Genomic DNA, 24000 nt, shown 5'->3' with positions numbered 1-24000 from the left:
CCTTTATTTCTCCTAGTTATTAATCTCTTCTTCTTTTTTATTTTATCTTTCAAATTAATTCTCCTATATGTTTGCTCCTGTCTTTAATTTTCATCTCATCTTTTTTTACCTCCAAATTAATTCCTTGTATATATTATTTCCTATACAACTTCACTTTCTCCCTTCAAATCCATCCTCAGCACTTTATTTTATCAGTTTATCTTCTTTTACAGTTCATTTATTATCTTAAGCAGTTGTCTGTGTATCCAGTCTTCTCATCCTCTCACTCAGTTTTGCTATTCTTTCAATTAATTCACTGGGCTAATCTCTCCTGCACCGCCTCTGTCGTTCGTGTTCAACCTCGCGTTCCGTTTTCTTTCTTTATTTTTCTCTCGTGTCGTTTCGTTTCCGCGCTATTCGGAAAAACGTATGCAAAGAAAATATGTATAAATAAAATTGATGAAAATACTAATTGTTTCCTTTTACATTGTTGTTGTTGTTGTTTTTGTTGATGCTGTTGTTGACTTGCTGGGAGTGTGCCTGGGTGACTGACTGACTGACTGATTGACTGACTGACTGATTGGCTGACTGACTGGCTGGCTGGCTGGCTGGCTGACTGACTGACTGACTGAGTGATTGACTGACAGACTGACTGAGTGATTGACTGACTGATTGACTGACTGACTAACTGACTGAATGACTGACTGACTGACTGACTGTAACCAGCTGACTGTGTGAATGACTGACTGACTGATTAAGTTTAGTTTATTTATCATTTATTTACTTTTATTTATTTATTTATTTATTTATCTTTTTTATAGATGGAAGTGCTTCAAATCATCTCTCTCTCTCTCTCTCTCTCTCTCTCTCTCTCTCTCTCTCTCTCTCTCTCTCTCTCTCTCTCTCTCTCTCTCTCTCTCTCTCTGGCATTTTTTCAACAGTTTTCATTTGTTTATTTTCTCTTGGCCCATTCACATCTCAGTGCTAACTAAGAAATATTCACTTGTTTATTTCCCCTCGCCCATTCAAGTATCAATGCTAACTTTACTATTCATTTATTTATTTATCTATTTTCCCTCGGCCATTCACGTCTAAATTCTAAGTAATCTGCACTATTTTACCCCTCACTAACGTCCCTGAACATTACAGCATGATTTTTCCCTTTATTTTAGTGCTAGACAGACATCAGTACTAATATATGATCTTCATCTTTGTTTCGGCCGAGCGTCCTACAAGGGTGGCAGTCAGTCAGTCACGGAGCGGTCACTCACGGTCGCTCACATTGTCTCCGTGGTGGTGATGTAGGTGAGTGTCTAATGGGTTGTTTTAAGTAATATTTGCGTGTGTTTAGACAGTAATGACTTGCTAGTGTGTGTGATCTACAGTGATGTGTTCTATATACCCTGTGTTGTGGAGAGACAGTAAACAATGTGTACACAGGCTGCAGTGACTGACACAAGGCTTGGATATACCCTGTGTTGTGGAGAGACAGTAAACAATGTGTACACAGGCTGCAGTGACTGACACAAGGCTTGGATATACCCTGTGTTGTGGAGAGACAGTAAACAATGTGTACACAGGCTGCAGTGACTGACACAAGGCTTGGAAGTGACTGACAGCAGTGACACAGTGAAGGCAAGAGTGTTAGTTTTGATATGATAGATTGCTCAGTACTTGACGGTCCTAACTCGTCCTAACCTACGCTAACCTAACCCCCAGGACACAATATCAATGAATTAACACCTGCAGGAGGTTCAAAACCCTTAAAAAGCCGCTAAAATTCAAGTTTTCGATATGTAAACAAACGAGCCAGCTGAGGCGGTGCCCATCTTTCGGCCATTATCTGCTTCATGTGTCACTTATTACAAGCCAGACACGTCACAAAGTGGAGCCACACGCCTAACCTTTCATATCCGCTACTCAGATATATCCGCCATTATCTGGTTTGGGTGTAATAAAGGCAGAGTGAGGTGAAGTGGCGATTGCGTGACGTCATCGCCGCCATGATGGCCTGCCTGTCCCAGCTTGTCAGGTTCCAGTAATATTTTATTTTTTCTCGGTTAATTTATTTCGGCTTCTAAGTAAGTTTTTATGGTTTGTAAAAATATTTTGTTGTATTTGAAGTGTTTTTGACTCTTGTGTTGAGTGAAAAGCGTTGATTTTGAGGTTGTCTGTGACGTAAATAAGAGCCGAATTTCCGTTATATTTTTGCATCCCGGTATCTTTGGTTTTTAATTAGAGCTTGTAGTGAAGTGTTTATGGTTTGTAAAAATAGTTTATGATTGTTAAAGTGTTTTGTGCTCCTGATAAGTTAAATACGTGGCCTTTAAGAATGATTTAGAGCCCCGTTAAAGGTGCAAAAGTTGACATTTTTTAAATATTTATTTCTTTATTTCAGCTTCCGACTAAGTTTTGGTTGTTTGTAAAAATAATTCAGATTTTTTGAAGTGTTTTCCGTTCCTGGTGAATCAAATTTGTGGGCTCTAGAATCGTGTTTAAGCAGGTCAAAGTTCCAACACTTTTTTCAGGATGTTTGTGGAAATATTTTTGTTATTACTCAGCCTGGAAATATTTTGATATTTGATTAATTAGTTTGAGTGTATGACGAGTCAGAATATATACAGCATTCGTGTCCAGCTGCCTTTTTGACAATGGCCATTTTCAAAATGAAATACGTACGTACGTACGTAAGTAAGGTGTGACGTCATCAACCGGGCCCACCGCCTCGACCCAGACACAGACCATCCGCCCCCACCCCACCCCACCCCACCCCCTCCTGCTGGAGTGTGTGTGTGTGTGTGTGTGTGTGTGTGTGTGTGTGTGTGTGTGTGTGTATTATATATATATATATATATATATATATATATATATATATATATATATATATATATATATATATATATATATATATATATGTGTGTGTGTGTGTGTGTGTGTGTGTGTGTGTGTGTGTGTGTGTGTGTGTGTGTTGCCTTGCCTTTCATTATACAGATAGTGATGAAGCCAGGATTATTATTATTATTATTATTATTATTATTATTATTATTATTATTGTTGTTGTTGTTGTTGTTGTTGTTGTTGTTATCATTATTATTATGATGATTATTATTATTAGTGGACGTGTAGACGGTGTGTGTTTGTTGTTATCAAGTGATGGTGTTTGTGGTGTTGGTGGCGTAAGATGAAGGGGACACCATTGAGACGTGTGTGGTGATGGTGGTGATGCAGCAGTGCACACACCACCACAGACAAGCCAGTATTGACGAGCGGAAGCAAAAAAAAAGATGAAATAAAACTACACAAATCACAAACCTTTAACATTTATCAGCCTGCTAAAATAAAACAAACTACATATTTTATCCAATCTAATAATAAAAATTCTTTATTTATGTAAACTAAAATATCAACATAAAAAAAAACAAGAATACAATTTACTAAGTCTTAATATCTATCAGTCCATTAAAATAAAATAAAGTACATAATTAAACAGTGTGTTGCAATGTTACCAGAGACGGGCCGCTGTAATCCATTGATGACTCGGTAGAAGGAACAGGAAGACTCTTGTCCTTCTCTTGCTTGGAACGGAACGGAATGAAACGAAAAGAGAAAAGGGAAAGTAAATAATAATATATATAGAGAGAGAGGGAATTATGGGATGAAAGACAGCGAGAGATAGAAGGTGTGTGGAACAAGAGATAAAGTGCGTGTGTGACCCTCTTGCTTGGAACAGAACGGAACGGAACGGAGAGTAAAGAACAATATATATAGAGAGAGAGGGAATTATGAGTTGAAAGACAGCGAGAGATAGAAAGTGCGTGACCCTCTTGCTTGGAACAGAACGGGTCAGAGAGATGAGTGGGGAAATAAAGAATATAGAGAGAGGGTAATGTGGGGTGAAAGACAGCGAGAGATAGAAAGTGCGTGACCCTCTTGCTTGGAACAGAACGGGTCAGAGAGATAAGAGTGGGGAAATAAAGAATATAGAGAGAGGGTAATGTGGGGTGAAAGACAGCGAGAGATAGAAAGTGCGTGACCCTCTTGCTTGGAACAGAACGGGTCAGAGAGATAAGAGTGGGGAAATAAAGAATATAGAGAGAGGGTAATGTGGGGTGAAAGACAGCGAGAGATAGGTGTGTGTGAAGCAAGAGATAGAAAGTGTTTGGTTCTAATGCTTTTATTCAGAGGTGTACGCCTGACTAAACATCTCATTACTCTCACAATACCTGCACTATTCACGTGTTGCAGTGTTCCAGTTAGTCGCATATGAATGAGACTGACAGACTTGCTCACCACACAACTGCCAGCTTTTTATTATAGTATAGGAACAAATACAGCAACACACTGCATCCTGACGAGGAGGTGAGCCTGGCCTGGTTGTTGTTGTTGTTGTTGTTGTTGTGGTGGTGGTGGTGGTGGTGGTGATAAGTGTGTATATATTTTATTAGGATTAAGTTGTTGTTGTTGTTGTTGTTGCAAATTATTACAGTATATTTTGTTTTACTTTTCAGCCTCTCAAGGTAATAAATGTTTTCTTCTTCTTCTACTACTACTACTACTACTACTACTACTACTACTACTACTACTACTACTACTACTACTACTACCATTGCTACTACCACTTCTACTACTACTACTACTACTACTACCATTGCTACTACCACTTCTACTTCTTCTACTACTACTACTACTACCACAAATTGACAACTATATAATAAATTCGATATCATATTGACCTAAAATGAAAAAAAAACATTATTATTATTATTATTGTTATTATTATTATTATTATTGTTATTATTATTATTATTATTATTGTTATTATTATTATTATTATTATTATTATTATTATTATTAGGTTGAGGGTGAAGGCGGTGCCAGCAAGAAGAAGAAGAGGAACAAGAAGAAGAAGAAGGGAGGAGCAGGAGGAGGAGGAGGAGGAGGAGGAAAGGGGGAACTCAAGCAGACTGACCCCCCCACCATCCCGATTGTGGATCTATTTCCTGATGGTAAAGATAGCTCTCTCTCTCTCTCTCTCTCTGGGTGTTTTTTCTTGTTTTTGTTATTATTGTTATTTTTTGTTTATTTTTCGTTTTGTTATTTCTCTCTCTCTCTCTCTCTCTCTCTCTCTCTCTCTCTCTCTCTCTCTCTCTCTCTCTCTCTCTCTCTCTCTCTCTCTCTCTCTCTCAAACACACATTAACCCAGTGGTTTCCAAGCCGTGGGGCGCGCCGTCCTAAGGGGGCAGGAAGGGCTGGCAGGGGGGCGTAAGCACTTTATAAAGTAGACAAATGACTTAGTAGATGATTACATATCAACATTATTGGTTTTGATGGAATACACAATTGGTTAAGTATTGAGAAAACATTTCAGATATGAATTATGAAATGTTATTGTCTAAATACAATTATAAATGATTTCAAATGCTACTAAGTAACTAAGGAATACTTACATAATTATCTATTGTATCATTTTTTATCTCTGACTTGTGCCATTTAATGAAGGGGGAACGAGAATTTGAAAAGGTTGGAAACCACTGCAGTAACCTAACCTAACTCAAATCCATTTTCACACCCCTAACCCAACCTAACCTAACCCAACCTAACCTAACCTAACCCAACCCAACCCAACCTAACCTAACCTAACCTAACCTAACCTAACCCAACCCAACCTAGCCCAACAAAAACACCCTGAAAACTTCCCTAACCTACCCAAAACACCCCAGAAATTTCCCTAACCTAAGAAAAACACCTTTGCTAATCCCAGTGACCTCTCATGCCCCTCCCCAGGTGTACCACAAGAAGGAGAAAGGGTTGAGTAAATTCCAGGATGAGGACTTTGAGGATCACCAGCCCTTCCCCACTCTGCAGAAGGCCCTGGAGGTGGTGCCCCATACCTGTGGGTTCAATGTGGAGGTGAAGTGGACAATGCAGATGAGAGATGGGACGTATGAACTTCAGCACCCGTTTGAACTTAATCATTTCCTCGATTTGATTATTAAGGTTTGTCTGCTTGTTTGTTTGTTTGTTTGTGTGTTCTATTTTTTGCATTACTGAGTCATTTCAAACTTGATTACTTTCTTGATTTGATTGTTAAGGTGTGTGTGTCTGCGTCTGTCTGTCTAATCCTTGTTAATTCAGTTTAAAAGTTTTGAAAGGCTTAAAAAGACACTTGAAACCCCTACAGAAAAAAAATCACTTTAAAACACTCCAAACACTGTCAAAACACTGTCAAAACACCAAAAAAACACCAGCCAGGAACTCACAGAACATCCTTTAAAACCCAAAAACAAAAAAAGAGCCAGAACCTCACAGAACCCCTTTAAAAATCCAAAAAACCTCAAAAACACCCTAAAAAGCCCAGCTAGAACTCCCTTAAAAATGTCAAAAATACCCCAAAACTCCCCAAAACTCCCCAAAACACCCCAAAACGCCACAAAACATACTAAAACACCGATAAATCCATCCAAAACCACACAATGTACAGCTAAATTTGGTTCTACTACTGAGTCTAGTCCATTTTTATGCCCCAAAGAATGTGTATCTAACACCTTCTGTAGCGGTGACCAAAGAAACACGGTCGTAATGCTGCTTGGTTAAGTTAGTGAAATAAGTACAAAAAAATTATGTAGCTGCCACAACACCATTACAAACCTGAAAAACACCAATAAACACGAAAAATGAAGTATCTGCCACAAAATCCATCATAAACCCGAAAACACCAAAAAACACAATCAATTAAAGATGAAGCAGCTGCCACAACACCATTACAAACCTGAAAAACACCAATAAACACAACGAAAGATGAAGAAGCTGCCACAAAACCCATTAGAAACCTGAAAAACCAAAAAAAACACAATGAAAATGACACAGAATTTCCTCCCCAGCCTTTTACTCCCCTACACAGCCCTAACCTCTCTCTCAGTGCCTTCTCTCTCTCCCGTCCCTCCCCGCAGATGATACTGGAGCACTCCGACAAGAGGAAGATTGTGTTTTCCTGCTTCCACCCCGATATCTGCACGATGCTGAGGCTGAAGCAGAACAGATACCCGGTTATGTTCCTTACTCAGGGCGTCTCCGAGGTCTGGCCACCCTACGAGGACCAGAGGACGAACAGTGTACAGCAAGCTATTCTCTATGCTGTCAATGCTGATATTCTGGTAAGAGAGAGGGTAGATAGTGTTGTGTGTGTGTGTGTGTGTGTGTGTGTTGGTGTGAGGGTTTTGGTAAGGGAGTGTGGGTAGAGATCTTTAGGGTGTGTTTATGTGTGACGTGTGTTGCGTTTGGTGGTTGTAGAGAGAGAGAGAGAGAGAGAGAAAGGGTTATTTGTATAAGAAACTTGTACAATTGTTTCTTCCCTTCCATCCTTCTTTACTTCCTTTTATCTTTCATTCTTTTTTCTTTCCTTTATTCTTTTCTTCCTTCCATCCTTCTATTTATGTATCCTTCCTTCCTTCCTTCCTAACCTCACCTAACCTGACCTCACACACCACAGGGCATCAACGTGCACACAGAGGACTTGATGCGTGACCCCAGCCAGATTACTGCGGCCATGGAACACAACCTGATCGTGTTTTGCTGGGGCGACCACAACAACGACCAGGAAAATATCAAGTTTCTCAAGAAGGTCGGACTCCACGGCATCATTTACGACAAGTACGTGCGTGCTGTTGTTGTTGTTGTTGTTGTTCTCATTGCTCATTCTTGTTTTGTTTTGTTTTGTTTCTCTGTTTCGTGTCTGTTCTTGTTCCTGTTCGTTTTAGAAAATATATTCTTTTTGAGGTACATTTGCTTGTATCTAATTAATAATTCTTACACTTTTGTTTTTGTTCTCATCACCCTTCTCTTCCCCCCCTCATTCCCACACATTCTACTGTGCAGAATAAGCTTTATAGTTTACCACGAGAAAAGTCATCTCTTCTCACAAATGAGAGATTTAAGTCTGAGGTATCTTACGGTCAGATGTATTTAGTGCCTTGGCTGACAGGTTATGGCTATGTAACTGTTTATATATTATCTTTGTTGTTGTTGTTGTTGTTCAGTTGATTAATCGTAAACTTTTCCATTCTTCCTTCTATCCTCTCTTCCTCCTCCTTGTCTTTATCACCCTTTCCTTCTTTCTTTCCTTCCTTTCTCTTCTATCTCCTCCTATCTATCTAAATTGAAAAATTTAGGTTTAGGAAGGAGATAGGAAAAAATTGGTTCTCAAATAGTGGTAGATGAGTGGAACGGACTCAGTAATGATGTAGTTAGTGGTGGGACACTAGAGAGCTTTAAGAGAAGATTAGACAAGTTTATGGCTGGGGATAACAGATGGAAATAGGTAGTGTGTTCATACAGGGACTGCCGCGTGTAAACCTGCTCGCTTCTTGCAGCTTCCCTTATTTATTATGTTCTTATGTTCTTGTGTTCTCTTCCTCCATTCATTCATATTCCTTTTCTTCACCTCCTCCTCCTCCTCCTCCTTACAGAATTGACGTCTACAACACAAAGGACAAGAAAGAAAGTATATTCCTGTTTGAAGAGCAAGCAGCGGCCGATGAGTTGGTCCGCGGGGAAGAGGAGAAGAAGAAGGAGGAGGAAGAGGAGGTGGCTGCTGCTGCTGCTGCTGCTGCTAACCTGGCCCCCTCTGCTGCCCGGGTGATGCAAGGGGGGGGCGGGGAGAGGTGAGCCTATACCGGTGTGTGTCCTTTGCCTACATCATTCACTGGTATATTGTCATATTAGAGAGAGAGAGAGAGAGAGAGAGAGAGAGAGAGAGAGAGAGAGAGAGAGAGAGAGAGAGAGGGGGGGGGGGTTGATGTGACTTTCTGCATAATTTATTGTTTCATTTATTCTTAATTAGCAAAGTGTTTTTCAGATGTCTTTATTGTAGTTGAAGTAAGGTTGATTTAATGATGTTTTGTCTGACTTGTAGTTTTTAAGGTTGTATTAATCTGAATTATTATTATTATTATTTTTTTTTTATCTTCTTTTTTGTTATGTGATTATTATTGTTATTATTGTTATTTTCCTCTTTTCTTTCTCCTCTTCTATGTTATTTTTGCTAGATTATTATTGTTTTTATTATTTTTTTTTACTTTTTCTTTCTTTTTTCTTTCTTTTTCTGTGTTATTTTGTTGCTTATTGCGTCGTTTCTGGATTTTGTTTTGTTCGTTGCGCTTATGCATCTTCGCGTCACTCGTGTTGTGTCGTGTTTCATATATTTTTAAACTTGTACATCATTTAATTTTTTTTTTCGATATTGAATTGAATTTTCCTCCTCTTTTTTTTTGCAAGTAATTTTTTTTCTATATTTTTTTTGATCAGTTTTTATTTATTTGTTTATTTTTTGATAGGATAATTTCATACATACATACATACATACATACATTGTTTACTTTTTCATATGTTTAAACTTTCACTATCACACACACACACACACACACACACACACACACACACACACACACACACACACACACACACATATTTACAAGTGTGTGTGTGTATGTGTGTTAGTATAGCATAAGTTACCATATCTTTATTTATTGTGTATTTCATGTTTTGATGTATTTTGTGTGTATTGGCAGAGAGAGAGAGAGAGAGAGAGAGAGAGAGAGAGAGAGAGAGAGAGAGAGAGAGAGAGAGAACCACCTTTCCAAGCATTAATTAAAAAAAAAAAAAGGATTTATATCTTAAAAATAAATAAATAAATAACTTGAGCTATGCAGTTGATGAGCAAGGCCACTGTTGTGATGCGTCTGTCTGTTTGTACGTAAGAAAATTAGAGGGAAAGCTTAACAGTCGTCTACCTATTGGCTATATATTGCAAGGAGATGTGTGATGTACTTGTAATATCATCAGCTGTAAGGATTTTGAGCTGTTTAACAGTGTGTGTATCAAAAGAATTACATTTTTTTTTCTAAAGGGCTGTTTTCTGCAGTGTTTTTCAAGACGAACATTTGCGTAAACAGTTGTCTTTAAAATTCGAGTGACAAAACTTGTGTTATCATCAAGTGTAGCGCTGCGGAACTGTTTGCCAGTGTTTGTACTAGAAGAATCAAGTGTTTTTCAAGATTACGATTTGCGTCAACAATTATCAATAAGAAGTGAGTGGTGTAACTTACAGTATTATCAAATGAGGTACCGAAGTGTTAGGCATTTTATATACAGAGGTTTTTCAAGGTCAAGATTTGCGTCAACAATTATCAATAAAAAAATAGAGGTAACAATATTATCAAATGAGATACGGAAGTGTTAGGTTTTTTATATACAAAGTCAGGTTTTTCAAGATCAACCTTTGCATCAACAATTATCAATAAAAAAATAGAGGTAACAATATTATCAAATGAGATACGGAAGTGTTAGGCATTTTATGTAGTCAGGTTTTTCAAGATTTGCGTCAACAATTACCAATAAAGTGTTAGGCTTTTATTTTTATTCTTATTTATTTATCTATTTATTTTTAAAGATAGATCACTAGTTGTGGATGTAACGGGAATGACACTTGAGAGAGAAGAGTGAGCTAGCATTAAGATCATCCAGTGTTGTGATGCCGAGTTGTGTAGCACTGTGTTGACCCAAGTCTTTGAGGAAATAGATGAAAAAAGGAACAAGTTGCATAAACAAAAAAAAAAATAAATAAATAAATAAAAAAATTGACATACGTAATGAAGTAAATAAACAAAGAGGAAAGATATGATTTAAAAAAAAAAATAGAGAGAAAATGAAATAAAATAGAATGAATAGATAGATAAAAGCTGCGTTGAAAGAAAAAGCATAACAAATAAAGGAGAAACTGAAAAAGGAAAATAATAAGTGAAAGAATATGTGTATGCAGACTTAACAATTATGAAGGAATAAATAAAAGAGGAATAATGCAGAATGAAATATGAGAAGTTATTAATTGTGAAAGAGAGGAAGGAAGGAAGGAAGAGAGAGAGAGAAAAAAAATAAGAAGATAATCAAGAAAAATCTATCAATTAATATGTTGTGATGTAATAAAGATAAATAAGTTATAGAAAAATATAGCAAAAATAAATTAATAGGTAGTGAATAACACGTGGTAAAATTTAAAAAAAGACAATAAAAATAAATAAAATAAAATAGATACAGAAAAAAAATAATAAAAAATAAATAAATAAATAACAAAATAAAATAAGACATAGAAAAAATTACAATAAAAACAAATAAATAAATAAATAAATAAAACAAAACAAAACTGCAATGAAAGAAAGAAAAAAAAAACATACAAACAAATAATATCTATACACACAAACACACACACAAAACCTAACCTAACCTAACCTAACCTAACCTAACCTAACGTAACCTAACAACCTTACACAATATCGCCTCAGCACAAACAAACATGTAAACACACAAACACACACACAAAACCTAACCTAACAACCTTACACGACATTGCCTCAACATAAACAAACATCACGTAAACACACAAACACACACACAAGAGCTAACCTAACCTAACAACTTTACGTATTACCGCCTCAGCAAACGTCTTGGCTAGTTACGACAGGCACAGTGGAGTCTTGCAGAGTTGACATGAGCTTTTGAGTATCGTGTTTGAAATGGGCTTTACGTTTTAGTGAAGACTGTACGTTTGGAAGCTACAGAGAGAGAGAAAGAGAGTGAGAGAGAGAGATACGAGGCAGTGTTTTGTAAGGTTACGTTCGAAATTATTAAAGATTTTGGTGTGTTTTGATAAGGATTGTATGTTTAAAAGCTTCAGAGAGAGAGAGAGAGACGAGACAGTGTTTTGTAAGGTTACATTCAAAATTATTAAAGATTTTGGTGTGTTCTGATAAGGATTGTATGTTTAAAAGCTTCAGAGAGAGAGAGAGAGAGAGATGAAGCAATGTTTTAGAAAGGTTATGTTTAAGATTATTAAAGATTTTGGTGTGTTTTGATAAAGATTGTTTGTTTAAAAGCTTCAGAGAGAGAGAGAGAGATATGAGGCAGTGTTTTGGAAAGGTTATGTTTAAGAGACTAAGAAAAAGCACTTTAATGAATGTTTGGAAGAGATTGTGAGAGAGAAACTGTAACACGTCTGAAGGAATATTACTGTTGATGGAATAAAGGAAAAAAATATATGTTTGGAAGAATAAGTTAAAAAATATACTCCATTTTATTGATCATTTGTGCATTTGGAAGGCTTAAAATAGGTACAGGTGTGTTTAGAGAGATAGGGTTTGCAAGGGTGTTTTTAAGGTTCTAGTGACAGATTAATATTTCTACATTACTAACTGGAGAAACACTCTTGAAAATTCAGCTGTGGCCTTGAGAAAACAGTGTTGACAGAGAGACAGTGGGTTTGCAACGGTGTTTTTAAGGTTCTAGTGACAGATTAACAACATTTCTACATTACAAACTTGAGAAACACCCTTGAAATCCTGGCTGGTCATCTCTGTGGCCTTGAGAAAACAGTGTTGACAGAGAGAGAGAGAGAGAGAGAGAGAGAGAGAGAGAGAGAGAGAGAGAGAAAGAGAATAGTGTTTGAGAATACACGGATGAAGGGAAGGTTACATTTGAAAGAATAAAGGAAAGGATAGCATTTTGAAGTATAAGGGAGAGAATATTCTACTTGTCCTTCAGAATACATTGTTAGACTCCACTTGTTATTGTTCGTGTCAGCATCACCAGCATCACCACCTCCGCCCGGCCGTGTCCACTACATTAGTGAGAGGGTTGCCTGACACTTGCTGTACCCTAGGCTGCCTGTGATGTGTTGTGGCATGTTTTAGTGCCCACACACACACACACACACACACACACACACACACACACACACACACACACACACACACACACACACACACACACACACACACACACACACACACACACACACACACACAGATAGATAGACAGATTAATAGGTAGACAAACAGACAGCTTCATGGACAAACACACACACACACACACACACACACACAGATAGATAGACAGATTGATAGGTAGACAAACAGACAGCTTCATGGACACACACACACACACACACACACACACACACACACACACACACACACACACACAGGTACATGTAGGTGTTATTTACCCCAATGTTGCTCCATACAAACATTCTATTTTCCTCAGAACAAGTTACCGAATTTCATATCTCTCGCGTACCGGCTTTCGTTGATTTCTCTGCCTTACCGAGGGAGTGTTTAGGTGTTAGACTGTTGATAGGTACAATGGACACTCTATTTTCAGCATGCTTAGTTATACAGCGCTATATTGCCCTTTTAAACAGCTTTCGTTCATTTGCTGTGATGGACGCAGAGAGACTGAGTGAAAATATCCTTGTATTGTCTGTTAAACTCTTACTGATCTTCACTACAAGTCAGGCTGTGTAATGACAAATATATGGGTTTATTTCATTACATTAGTCATATTTTCCTCAAGAGCTTGTGTTGAGTTGTGACAGGCAGAGAGAGGGTGAGTGTAAATAACCTTGTGTTCACTATGTTATGTTAAGCTCATCATTCTTCACTACATGTCAGACTCTGTAGTGACAAATACTTGGCTTTATTTCATTAAGTTTGCATTATTTTCATTGATGTTCACGAAAGAACAAACAGCCACACGTGTTTAAGAGTCAAAGGGTTAAATTGTTTCGTATTATTGAGTCAGCAGATTTTTATTTCTTTTCTTTATTTATTTACTTATTTTTATGTCTTTTCCTTCATGCTGTAATGGAAAAACAAGCTAGTTTCCCCCTATCTAGTATTTCTTATCTATTATTTACAAAAGAACACAGCCGCACGTATTTAGGAGTCAATTAAAAAAGTTTATTATATCACTAAATCATAAATAAGTGTGTAATCAGGAGCTGTAATCTTTGTTTATGTCTGGCAGTCAGTCGTAACCCTTCTGCTTTTTTTTCTTCTTCTTTTCTTTCTTTTTTTTCTATTATTATTTTACTTGATGTCATAGTGAACAAACAAGCTAATGTACACTACCCTATATCTTTGGGAGTTAAGAGAAATGTGAATGCTCTACATTGAATCAGGAAAAGAATATTTGAGGTTAGAAGTTAAAAATTAATCGAGTCAGGAGAAAGGAATTTTTTAGTTTACGAGGCAAAAATTAAGTTTGTTAGGCCAAGAAAAGCAATGTTTGAGTTTATGAGGCAAGAATTAAGTTTGTTAGGCCAAGAAAAGCAATATTTGAGTTTATGAGGCAAGAATTAAGTTTGTTAGGCCAAGAAAAGCAATATTTGAGTTTATGAGGCAAGAATTAAGTTTACTGAGCCAGGAAAAAGAATATGTCAGGTTGGGAGTTAAAAATTAAGTTTAGTAACGAACCAGGAAAAAATGTTTGAGTTTACGAGGCAAGAATTAAGTTTGTTAGGCCAAGAAAAGCAATATTTGAGTTTATAAGGCAAGAATTAAGTTTACCGAGCCAGGAAAAAGAATATGTCAGGTTGGGAGTTAAAAATTAAGTTTAGTAACGAACCAGGAAAAAATGTTTGAGTTTACGAGGCAAGAATTAAGTTTGTTAGGCCAAGAAAAGCAATATTTGAGTTTATGAGGCAAGAATTAAGTTTACCGAGCCGGGAAAAAGAATATGTCGGGTTATGAGTTAAAAATTAAGTTTATTAACGAACCAGGAAAAAATGTTTGAGTTTACGAGGCAAGAATTAAGTTTGTTAGGCCAAGAAAAACAATATTTGAGTTTATGAGGCAAGAATTAAGTTTGTTAGGCCAAAAAAAGCAATATTTGAGTTTATGAGGCAAGAATTAAGTTTGTTAGGCCAAGAAAAGCAATGTTTGAGTTTACGAGGCAAGAATTAAGTTTGTTAGGCCAAGAAAAGCAATATTTGAGTTTATAAGGCAAGAATTAAGTTTACTGAGCCAGGAAAAAGAATATGTCAGGTTATGAGTTAAAAATTAAGTTTATTAATGAACCAGGAGAAAATGTTTGAGTTTACGAGGCAAGAATTAAGTTTGTTAGGCCAAGAAAAGCAATATTTGAGTTTATGAGGCAAGAATTAAGTGTATCAAGCCAGGAAAAGCAACATTTGAATTTACGAGACAAGAATTAAATTTATTGAGCCAGGAAGAGGAATATTTGAGTTTATGAGGCAAGAATTAAGTGTATCAAGCCAGGAAAAGCAACATTTGAATTTACGAGACAAGAATTAAATTTATTGAGCCAGGAAGAGGAATATTTGAGTTTATGAGGCAAGAATTAAGTTTACTGAGCCAGGAAAAAGAATATGTGAGGTTAGGAGTTAAAAATTAAGTTTATTAATGAACCAGGAGAAAATGTTTGAGTTTATGAGGCAAGAATTAAGTTTGTTAGGCCAAGAAAAGCAATATTTGAGTTTATGAGGCAAGAATTAAGTGTATCAAGCCAGGAAAAGCAATATTTGAGTTTATGAGGCAAGAATTAAGTGTATCAAGCCAGGAAATGCAATATTTAAGTTTATGAGGCAAGAATTAAGTTTGTTAGGCCAAGAAAAGCAATATTTGAGTTTATGAAAGAAGAATTAAGTTTACCGTGCCAGGAAAAAGAATATGTCGGGTTATGAGTTAAAAATTAAGTTTATTAACGAACCAGGAAAAAATGTTTGAGTGTACGAGGCAAGAATTAAGTTTGTTAGGCCAAGAAAAGCAATATTTGAGTTTATGAGGCAAGAATTAAGTTTACTGAGCCGGGAAAAAGAATATTTCAGGTTAGGAGTAAAAAATTAAGTTTATTAACGAACCAGGAAAAAATGTTTGAGTTTACGAGGCAAGAATTAAGTTTGTTAGGCCAAGAAAAACAATATTTGAGTTTATGAGGCAAGAATTAAGTTTGTTAGGCCAAGAAAAGCAATGTTTGAGTTTACGAGGCAAGAATTAAGTTTACTGAGCCAGGAAAAAGAATATGTCAGGTTATGAGTTAAAAATTAAGTTTATTAATGAACCAGGAGAAAATGTTTGAATTTACGAGGCAAGAATTAAGTTTGTTAGGCCAAGAAAAGCAATATTTGAGTTTATGAGGCAAGAATTAAGTGTATCAAGCCAGGAAAAGCAACATTTGAATTTACGAGACAAGAATTAAATTTATTGAGCCAGGAAGAGGAATATTTGAGTTTATGAGGCAAGAATTAAGTTTATCAAGCCAGGAAAAGCAATATTTGAGTTTACGAGACAAGAATTAAATTTATTGAGCCAGGAAAAGGAATATTTGAGTTTATGAGGCAAGAATTAAGTGTATCAAGCCAGGAAAAGCAACATTTGAGTTTACAAGACAAGAATTAAATTTATTGAGCCAGGAAGAGGAATATTTGAGTTTAAGAGACAAGAATTAAGTGTATCAAGCCAGGAAAAACAATATTTAAGTTTATGAGGCAAGAATTAAGTGTATCAAGCCAGGAAAAGCAACATTTGAGTTTACAAGACAAGAATTAAATTTATTGAGCCAGGAAAAGCAATATTTGAGTTTAAGAGATAAGAATTAAATTTATTGAGCCAGGAAGAGGAATATTTGAGTTTATGAGGCAAGAATTAAATTTATCAAGCCAGGAAGAGGAATATTTGAGTTTATGAGGCAAGAATTAAGTTTTATGAAGCCAGGAAAAACAATGTTTGAGTTTATAAGGCAAGAATTAGGTGTATTTGAGTTTAAGAGACAAGAATTAAGTGTATCAAGCCAGGAAAAACAATATTTAAGTTTACAAGACAAGAATTAAATTTATTGAGCCAGGAAGAGGAATATTTGAGTTTATGAGGCAAGAATTAAGTGTATCAAGCCAGGAAAAACAATATTTAAGCTTACGAGGCAAGAATTAAGTTTAACAAGCCCAAAAATAAAAAAATAAATGGTGTTTACAAGGCAAGAATCATGTTTATCACATTACGGAGTCCGAGAAAGAAGAAACCAGCTTAAGAGTAAAGATTTAAAGTTTTATCAGTGCATTGGGAAAAAGAATAAGCTTACAATATTTGAGTTTATGAGGCAAGAATTAAGTGTATCAAGCCAGGAAAAGCAACATTTGAGTTTACAAGACAAGAATTAAATTTATTGAGCCAGGAAGAGGAATATTTGAGTTTATGAGGCAAGAATTAAGTGTATCAAGCCAAGAAAAGCAATATTTGAGTTTATGAGACAAGAATTAAATTTATTGAGCCAGGAAGAGGAATATTTGAGTTTATGAGGCAAGAATTAAGTGTATCAAGCCAAGAAAAGCAATATTTGAGTTTATGAGGCAAGAATTAAATTTATTGAGCCAGGAAGAGGAATATTTGAGTTTATGAGGCAAGAATTAAGTGTATCAAGCCAGGAAAAGCAATATTTGAGTTTAAGAGGCAAGAATTAAATTTATTGAGCCAGGAAGAGGAATATTTGAGTTTATGAAGCAAGAATTAAGTGTATCAAGCAAGGAAAAGCAATATTTGAGTTTAAGAGGCAAGAATTAAATTTATTGAGCCAGGAAGAGGAATATTTGAGTTTATGAAGCAAGAATTAAGTGTATCAAGCCAGGAAAAGCAATATTTGAGTTTATGAGGCAAGAATTAAATTTATTGAGCCAGGAAAAACAATATTTGAGTTTAAGAGGCAAGAATTAAGTGTATCAAGCCAGGAAAAGCAATATTTGAGTTTACAAGACAAGAATTAAATTTATTGAGCCAGGAAGAGGAATATTTGAGTTTATGAGGCAAGAATTAAGTGTATCAAGCCAAGAAAAGCAACATTTGAATTTACAAGACAAGAATTAAATTTATTGAGCCAGGAAGAGGAATATTTGAGTTTATGAGGCAAGAATTAAGTGTATCAAGCCAGGAAAAGCAACATTTGAATTTACGCGAGAAGAATTAAATTTATTGAGCCAGGAAGAGGAATATTTGAGTTTATGAAGCAAGAATTAAGTGTATCAAGCCAGGAAAAGCAATATTTGAGTTTATGAGACAAGAATTAAATTTATTGAGCCAGGAAGAGGAATATTTGAGTTTATGAGGCAAGAATTAAGTGTATCAAGCCAGGAAAAACAATATTTAAGTTTACGAGGCAAGAATTAAGTTTAACAAGCCCAAAAATAAAAAAATAAATGGTGTTTACAAGGCAAGAATCAAGTTTATCACATTACGGAGTCCGAGAAAGAAGAAACCAGCTTAAGAGTAAAGATTTAAAGTTTTATCAGTGCATCGGGAAAAAGAATAAGCTTACAATATTACCCGGAGCAGTACAGCATTCTTTCAGACGGCTTAGAGCTTCTGCACAAATAAAAATGCTGACCAATCGGCTTGCAGTATTTGCCCCGCTGCGGTGATGATGATGTGCTGGGGGCTTTTTTTTTTTTTTGTGTGTGTATTTTCGTGTATTTTATTCGTCCGAGTCGTTTGTGTATGCTGCGATTGTTATATATCTTCTGTGTTATTTTTTTTATTTATTTGCTTATTTATTTTCTCTTCATTCTTTACATTTTTTTTTTTTTGTAAGATAATTTGTATGCTTATCTTTCATTTGTATTGATTTTTTTTTAATTCTTTCAAGTAATTCTTTCTTTCTTTATTCATTTATTATTTATTATTATTTTTTTTTAGCTTGTATCTTTTTCACCTCCTCCTTCTCCTCTTCTCTTTTTATTTCCTTTATTTCTCCTAGTTATTAATCTCTTCTTCTTTTTTATTTTATCTTTCAAATTAATTCTCCTATATGTTTGCTCCTGTCTTTAATTTTCATCTCATCTTTTTTTACCTCCAAATTAATTCCTTGTATATATTATTTCCTATACAACTTCACTTTCTCCCTTCAAATCCATCCTCAGCACTTTATTTTATCAGTTTATCTTCTTTTACAGTTCATTTATTATCTTAAGCAGTTGTCTGTGTATCCAGTCTTCTCATCCTCTCACTCAGTTTTGCTATTCTTTCAATTAATTCACTGGGCTAATCTCTCCTGCACCGCCTCTGTCGTTCGTGTTCAACCTCGCGTTCCGTTTTCTTTCTTTATTTTTCTCTCGTGTCGTTTCGTTTCCGCGCTATTCGGAAAAACGTATGCAAAGAAAATATGTATAAATAAAATTGATGAAAATACTAATTGTTTCCTTTTACATTGTTGTTGTTGTTGTTTTTGTTGATGCTGTTGTTGACTTGCTGGGAGTGTGCCTGGGTGACTGACTGATTGACTGACTGACTGACTGATTGGCTGACTGACTGGCTGGCTGGCTGGCTGACTGACTGACTGACTGAGTGATTGACTGACAGACTGACTGAGTGATTGACTGACTGACTAACTGACTGAATGACTGACTGACTGACTGACTGTAACCAGCTGACTGTGTGAATGACTGACTGACTGATTAAGTTTAGTTTATTTATAATTTATTTACTTTTATTTATTTATTTATTTATTTATCTTTTTTATAGATGGAAGTGCTTCAAATCATCTCTCTCTCTCTCTCTCTCTCTCTCTCTCTCTCTCTCTCTCTCTCTCTCTCTCTCTCTCTCTCTCTCTCTCTCTCTCTCTCTCTCTGGCATTTTTTCAACAGTTTTCATTTGTTTATTTTCTCTTGGCCCATTCACATCTCAGTGCTAACTAAGAAATATTCACTTGTTTATTTCCCCTCGCCCATTCAAGTATCAATGCTAACTTTACTATTCATTTATTTATTTATCTATTTTCCCTCGGCCATTCACGTCTAAATTCTAAGTAATCTGCACTATTTTACCCCTCACTAACGTCCCTGAACATTACAGCATGATTTTTCCCTTTATTTTAGTGCTAGACAGACATCAGTACTAATATATGATCTTCATCTTTGTTTCGGCCGAGCGTCCTACAAGGGTGGCAGTCAGTCAGTCACGGAGCGGTCACTCACGGTCGCTCACATTGTCTCCGTGGTGGTGATGTAGGTGAGTGTCTAATGGGTTGTTTTAAGTAATATTTGCGTGTGTTTAGACAGTAATGGCCTGCTAGTGTGTGTGATCTACAGTGATGTGTTCTATATACCCTGTGTTGTGGAGAGACAGTAAACAATGTGTACACAGGCTGCAGTGACTGACACAAGGCTTGGATATACCCTGTGTTGTGGAGAGACAGTAAACAATGTGTACACAGGCTGCAGTGACTGACACAAGGCTTGGATATACCCTGTGTTGTGGAGAGACAGTAAACAATGTGTACACAGGCTGCAGTGACTGACACAAGGCTTGGAAGTGACTGACAGCAGTGACACAGTGAAGGCAAGAGTGTTAGTTTTGATATGATAGATTGCTCAGTACTTGACGGTCCTAACTCGTCCTAACCTACGCTAACCTAACCCCCAGGACACAATATCAATGAATTAACACCTGCAGGAGGTTCAAAACCCTTAAAAAGGCGCTAAAATTCAAGTTTTCGATATGTAAACAAACGAGCCAGCTGAGGCGGTGCCCATCTTTCAGCCATTATCTGCTTCATGTGTCACTTATTACAAGCCAGACACGTCACAAAGTGGAGCCACACGCCTAACCTTTCATATCCGCTACTCAGATATATCCGCCATTATCTGGTTTGGGTGTAATAAAGGCAGAGTGAGGTGAAGTGGCGATTGCGTGACGTCATCGCCGCCATGATGGCCTGCCTGTCCCAGCTTGTCAGGTTCCAGTAATATTTTATTTTTTCTCGGTTAATTTATTTCGGCTTCTAAGTAAGTTTTTATGGTTTGTAAAAATATTTTGTTGTATTTGAAGTGTTTTTGACTCTTGTGTTGAGTGAAAAGCGTTGATTTTGAGGTTGTCTGTGACGTAAATAAGAGCCGAATTTCCGTTATATTTTTGCATCCCGGTATCTTTGGTTTTTAATTAGAGCTTGTAGTGAAGTGTTTATGGTTTGTAAAAATAGTTTATGATTGTTAAAGTGTTTTGTGCTCCTGATAAGTTAAATACGTGGCCTTTAAGAATGATTTAGAGCCCCGTTAAAGGTGCAAAAGTTGACATTTTTTAAATATTTATTTCTTTATTTCAGCTTCCGACTAAGTTTTGGTTGTTTGTAAAAATAATTCAGATTTTTTGAAGTGTTTTCCGTTCCTGGTGAATCAAATTTGTGGGCTCTAGAATCGTGTTTAAGCAGGTCAAAGTTCCAACACTTTTTTCAGGATGTTTGTGGAAATATTTTTGTTATTACTCAGCCTGGAAATATTTTGATATTTGATTAATTAGTTTGAGTGTATGACGAGTCAGAATATATACAGCATTCGTGTCCAGCTGCCTTTTTGACAATGGCCATTTTCAAAATGAAATACGTACGTACGTACGTAAGTAAGGTGTGACGTCATCAACCGGGCCCACCGCCTCGACCCAGACACAGACCATCCGCCCCCACCCCACCCCACCCCACCCCCTCCTGCTGGAGTGTGTGTGTGTGTGTGTGTGTGTGTGTGTGTGTGTGTGTGTATTATATATATATATATATATATATATATATATATATATATATATATATATATATATATATATATATATATATATATATATATATGTGTGTGTGTGTGTGTGTGTGTGTGTGTGTGTTGCCTTGCCTTTCATTATACAGATAGTGATGAAGCCAGGATTATTATTATTATTATTATTATTATTATTATTATTATTATTATTATTATTGTTGTTGTTGTTGTTGTTGTTATCATTATTATTATGATGATTATTATTATTAGTGGACGTGTAGACGGTGTGTGTTTGTTGTTATCAAGTGATGGTGTTTGTGGTGTTGGTGGCGTAAGATGAAGGGGACACCATTGAGACGTGTGTGGTGATGGTGGTGATGCAGCAGTGCACACACCACCACAGACAAGCCAGTATTGACGAGCGGAAGCAAAAAAAAAGATGAAATAAAACTACACAAATCACAAACCTTTAACATTTATCAGCCTGCTAAAATAAAACAAACTACATATTTTATCCAATCTAATAATAAAAATTCTTTATTTATGTAAACTAAAATATCAACATAAAAAAAAACAAGAATACAATTTACTAAGTCTTAATATCTATCAGTCCATTAAAATAAAATAAAGTACATAATTAAACAGTGTGTTGCAATGTTACCAGAGACGGGCCGCTGTAATCCATTGATGACTCGGTAGAAGGAACAGGAAGACTCTTGTCCTTCTCTTGCTTGGAACGGAACGGAATGAAACGAAAAGAGAAAAGGGAAAGTAAATAATAATATATATAGAGAGAGAGGGAATTATGGGATGAAAGACAGCGAGAGATAGAAGGTGTGTGGAACAAGAGATAAAGTGCGTGTGTGACCCTCTTGCTTGGAACAGAACGGAACGGAACGGAGAGTAAAGAACAATATATATAGAGAGAGAGGGAATTATGAGTTGAAAGACAGCGAGAGATAGAAAGTGCGTGACCCTCTTGCTTGGAACAGAACGGGTCAGAGAGATGAGTGGGGAAATAAAGAATATAGAGAGAGGGTAATGTGGGGTGAAAGACAGCGAGAGATAGAAAGTGCGTGACCCTCTTGCTTGGAACAGAACGGGTCAGAGAGATAAGAGTGGGGAAATAAAGAATATAGAGAGAGGGTAATGTGGGGTGAAAGACAGCGAGAGATAGGTGTGTGTGAAGCAAGAGATAGAAAGTGTTTGGTTCTAATGCTTTTATTCAGAGGTGTACGCCTGACTAAACATCTCATTACTCTCACAATACCTGCACTATTCACGTGTTGCAGTGTTCCAGTTAGTCGCATATGAATGACAGACTGACAGACTTGCTCACCACACACAACTGCAAGCTTTTTATTGTAGTATAGGAACAAATACAGCAACACACTGCATCCTGAAATAATTATCACTGTCACCCATCTAACGTTTTCTCTAACCAATTTTTTTTTTTTTTAATGGACTGGGAGACTCGAGCATTCATTCATTAGTCATAATAACTACAAAGGAAAACAAAAACTGAAAAAAATACGATCTCTTAATATTGATTCGTCTACTAAAACAAAGTAAACCAAACATTTTCACGCAAACTATGTTAATAATAATAATAATAAACAAATATCTCGGCGCCGAAACCAAAATATCAAGATAAAAAAAAAAAACCCACAAAACAAATCAAGAAAACCAAACACTTATCCCTCAACAAACACAAAAATAAGGCAAACATTATAATCCAATCCAATCTTAATAACCAAGCCAAACAAACTAAACAAACTAAAAGATTAGAGCCGAACCCGAAGTCTCCGTATCAAGATGGCGGCCGCCGTGGTGAACAACGTCGGGGAAAAAAGCGAAGATAAACATAGCCATGGAGAGGAAGATGAACCGGAGAGACTGGACCAGCTAGGGGACGGGACGGCGCCTGAGGAAGCCAAGAAGAAGAAAAAGAAGAAGAAGAAGAAGAAGGCAGGCAAGTAAACAAAGATTAAGGGAATTTTTAAAGACGTCCCAGTCTGGCTTGTTCCTCGTGCTGTTTAGCTTATTCATTTTTGTATGTTTCTCCTTCTTCCTCTCGTTATTTCGACTTTCTGCTTGGCGTGGGTGTGAAGCAGGCCTATAAGAATACCTTAGGCCTATTAGATGGTATAATTATGCTGTGCTAATTGAAATAATGCTTAAAATAATGGTGTATTTTTAGTTAATATTGTTTTTTTCTTTTTCGACTTCTTCCTTCATTTATTTTGAGTTTCTGCTTGGCGTGGGTGTGAAGCAGGCCTATAAGAATACCTTAGGCCTATTAGATGGTGTGATTATTCTATGGTAATTGAAATAATGCTTAAAATAATGGTATATTTTTAGTTAGTTTTTTTTCTTTTTCTGCTTCTTCCTTTGTTTATTTCGAGTTTCTGCTCAGCGAGAGTGTGGATCAGGCCTATAAGAATACCTTAGGCCTATTTGATGGTGTAATTATGGTGTGCTAATTGAAATAATGCTTAAAATAATGGTGTATTTTTAGTTAATATTGTTTTTACTTCTTTTTCTGCTTCTTCCTTCATTTATTTCGAGTTTCTGCTTGGCGTGGGTGTGAAGCAGGCCTATAAGAATACCTTAGGCCTATTAGATGGTATAATTATGCTGTGGTAATTGAAATAATGCTTAAAATAATG

General features: G+C 36.2%; 1 protein-coding gene and 1 long non-coding RNA gene across 2 annotated transcripts in view; one reads left to right on the top strand and one right to left on the bottom strand.

Moving 5' to 3' along the window:
* The window catches only part of LOC135096322 (uncharacterized), a 30996-nt gene extending 19559 nt beyond the window's left edge, over window positions 1-11437 (bottom strand). The window contains exon 1 of the long non-coding RNA XR_010264681.1: window positions 11366-11437. This is a non-coding gene — a long non-coding RNA (uncharacterized LOC135096322). The remainder of the gene's footprint in view (window positions 1-11365) is intronic.
* Window positions 11438-19402: 7965 nt separating this feature from the next.
* The window catches only part of LOC135096317 (methionine aminopeptidase 2-like), a 13891-nt gene continuing 9293 nt past the window's right edge, over window positions 19403-24000 (top strand). The window contains 2 exon segments of the mRNA XM_063997737.1: window positions 19403-19820; window positions 23115-23303. Coding sequence (XP_063853807.1) covers window positions 23147-23303 — 157 coding nt within the window. The 5' untranslated portion in view covers window positions 19403-19820; window positions 23115-23146.

Source organism: Scylla paramamosain, unplaced genomic scaffold (genome assembly GCF_035594125.1).
Source record: "Scylla paramamosain isolate STU-SP2022 unplaced genomic scaffold, ASM3559412v1 Contig3, whole genome shotgun sequence".
Lineage (NCBI taxonomy): Eukaryota > Metazoa > Arthropoda > Malacostraca > Decapoda > Portunidae > Scylla > Scylla paramamosain.
The sequence above is the reverse complement of the archived record's forward strand: the minus strand, read 5'-3'. Positions and strand labels throughout refer to the sequence as shown.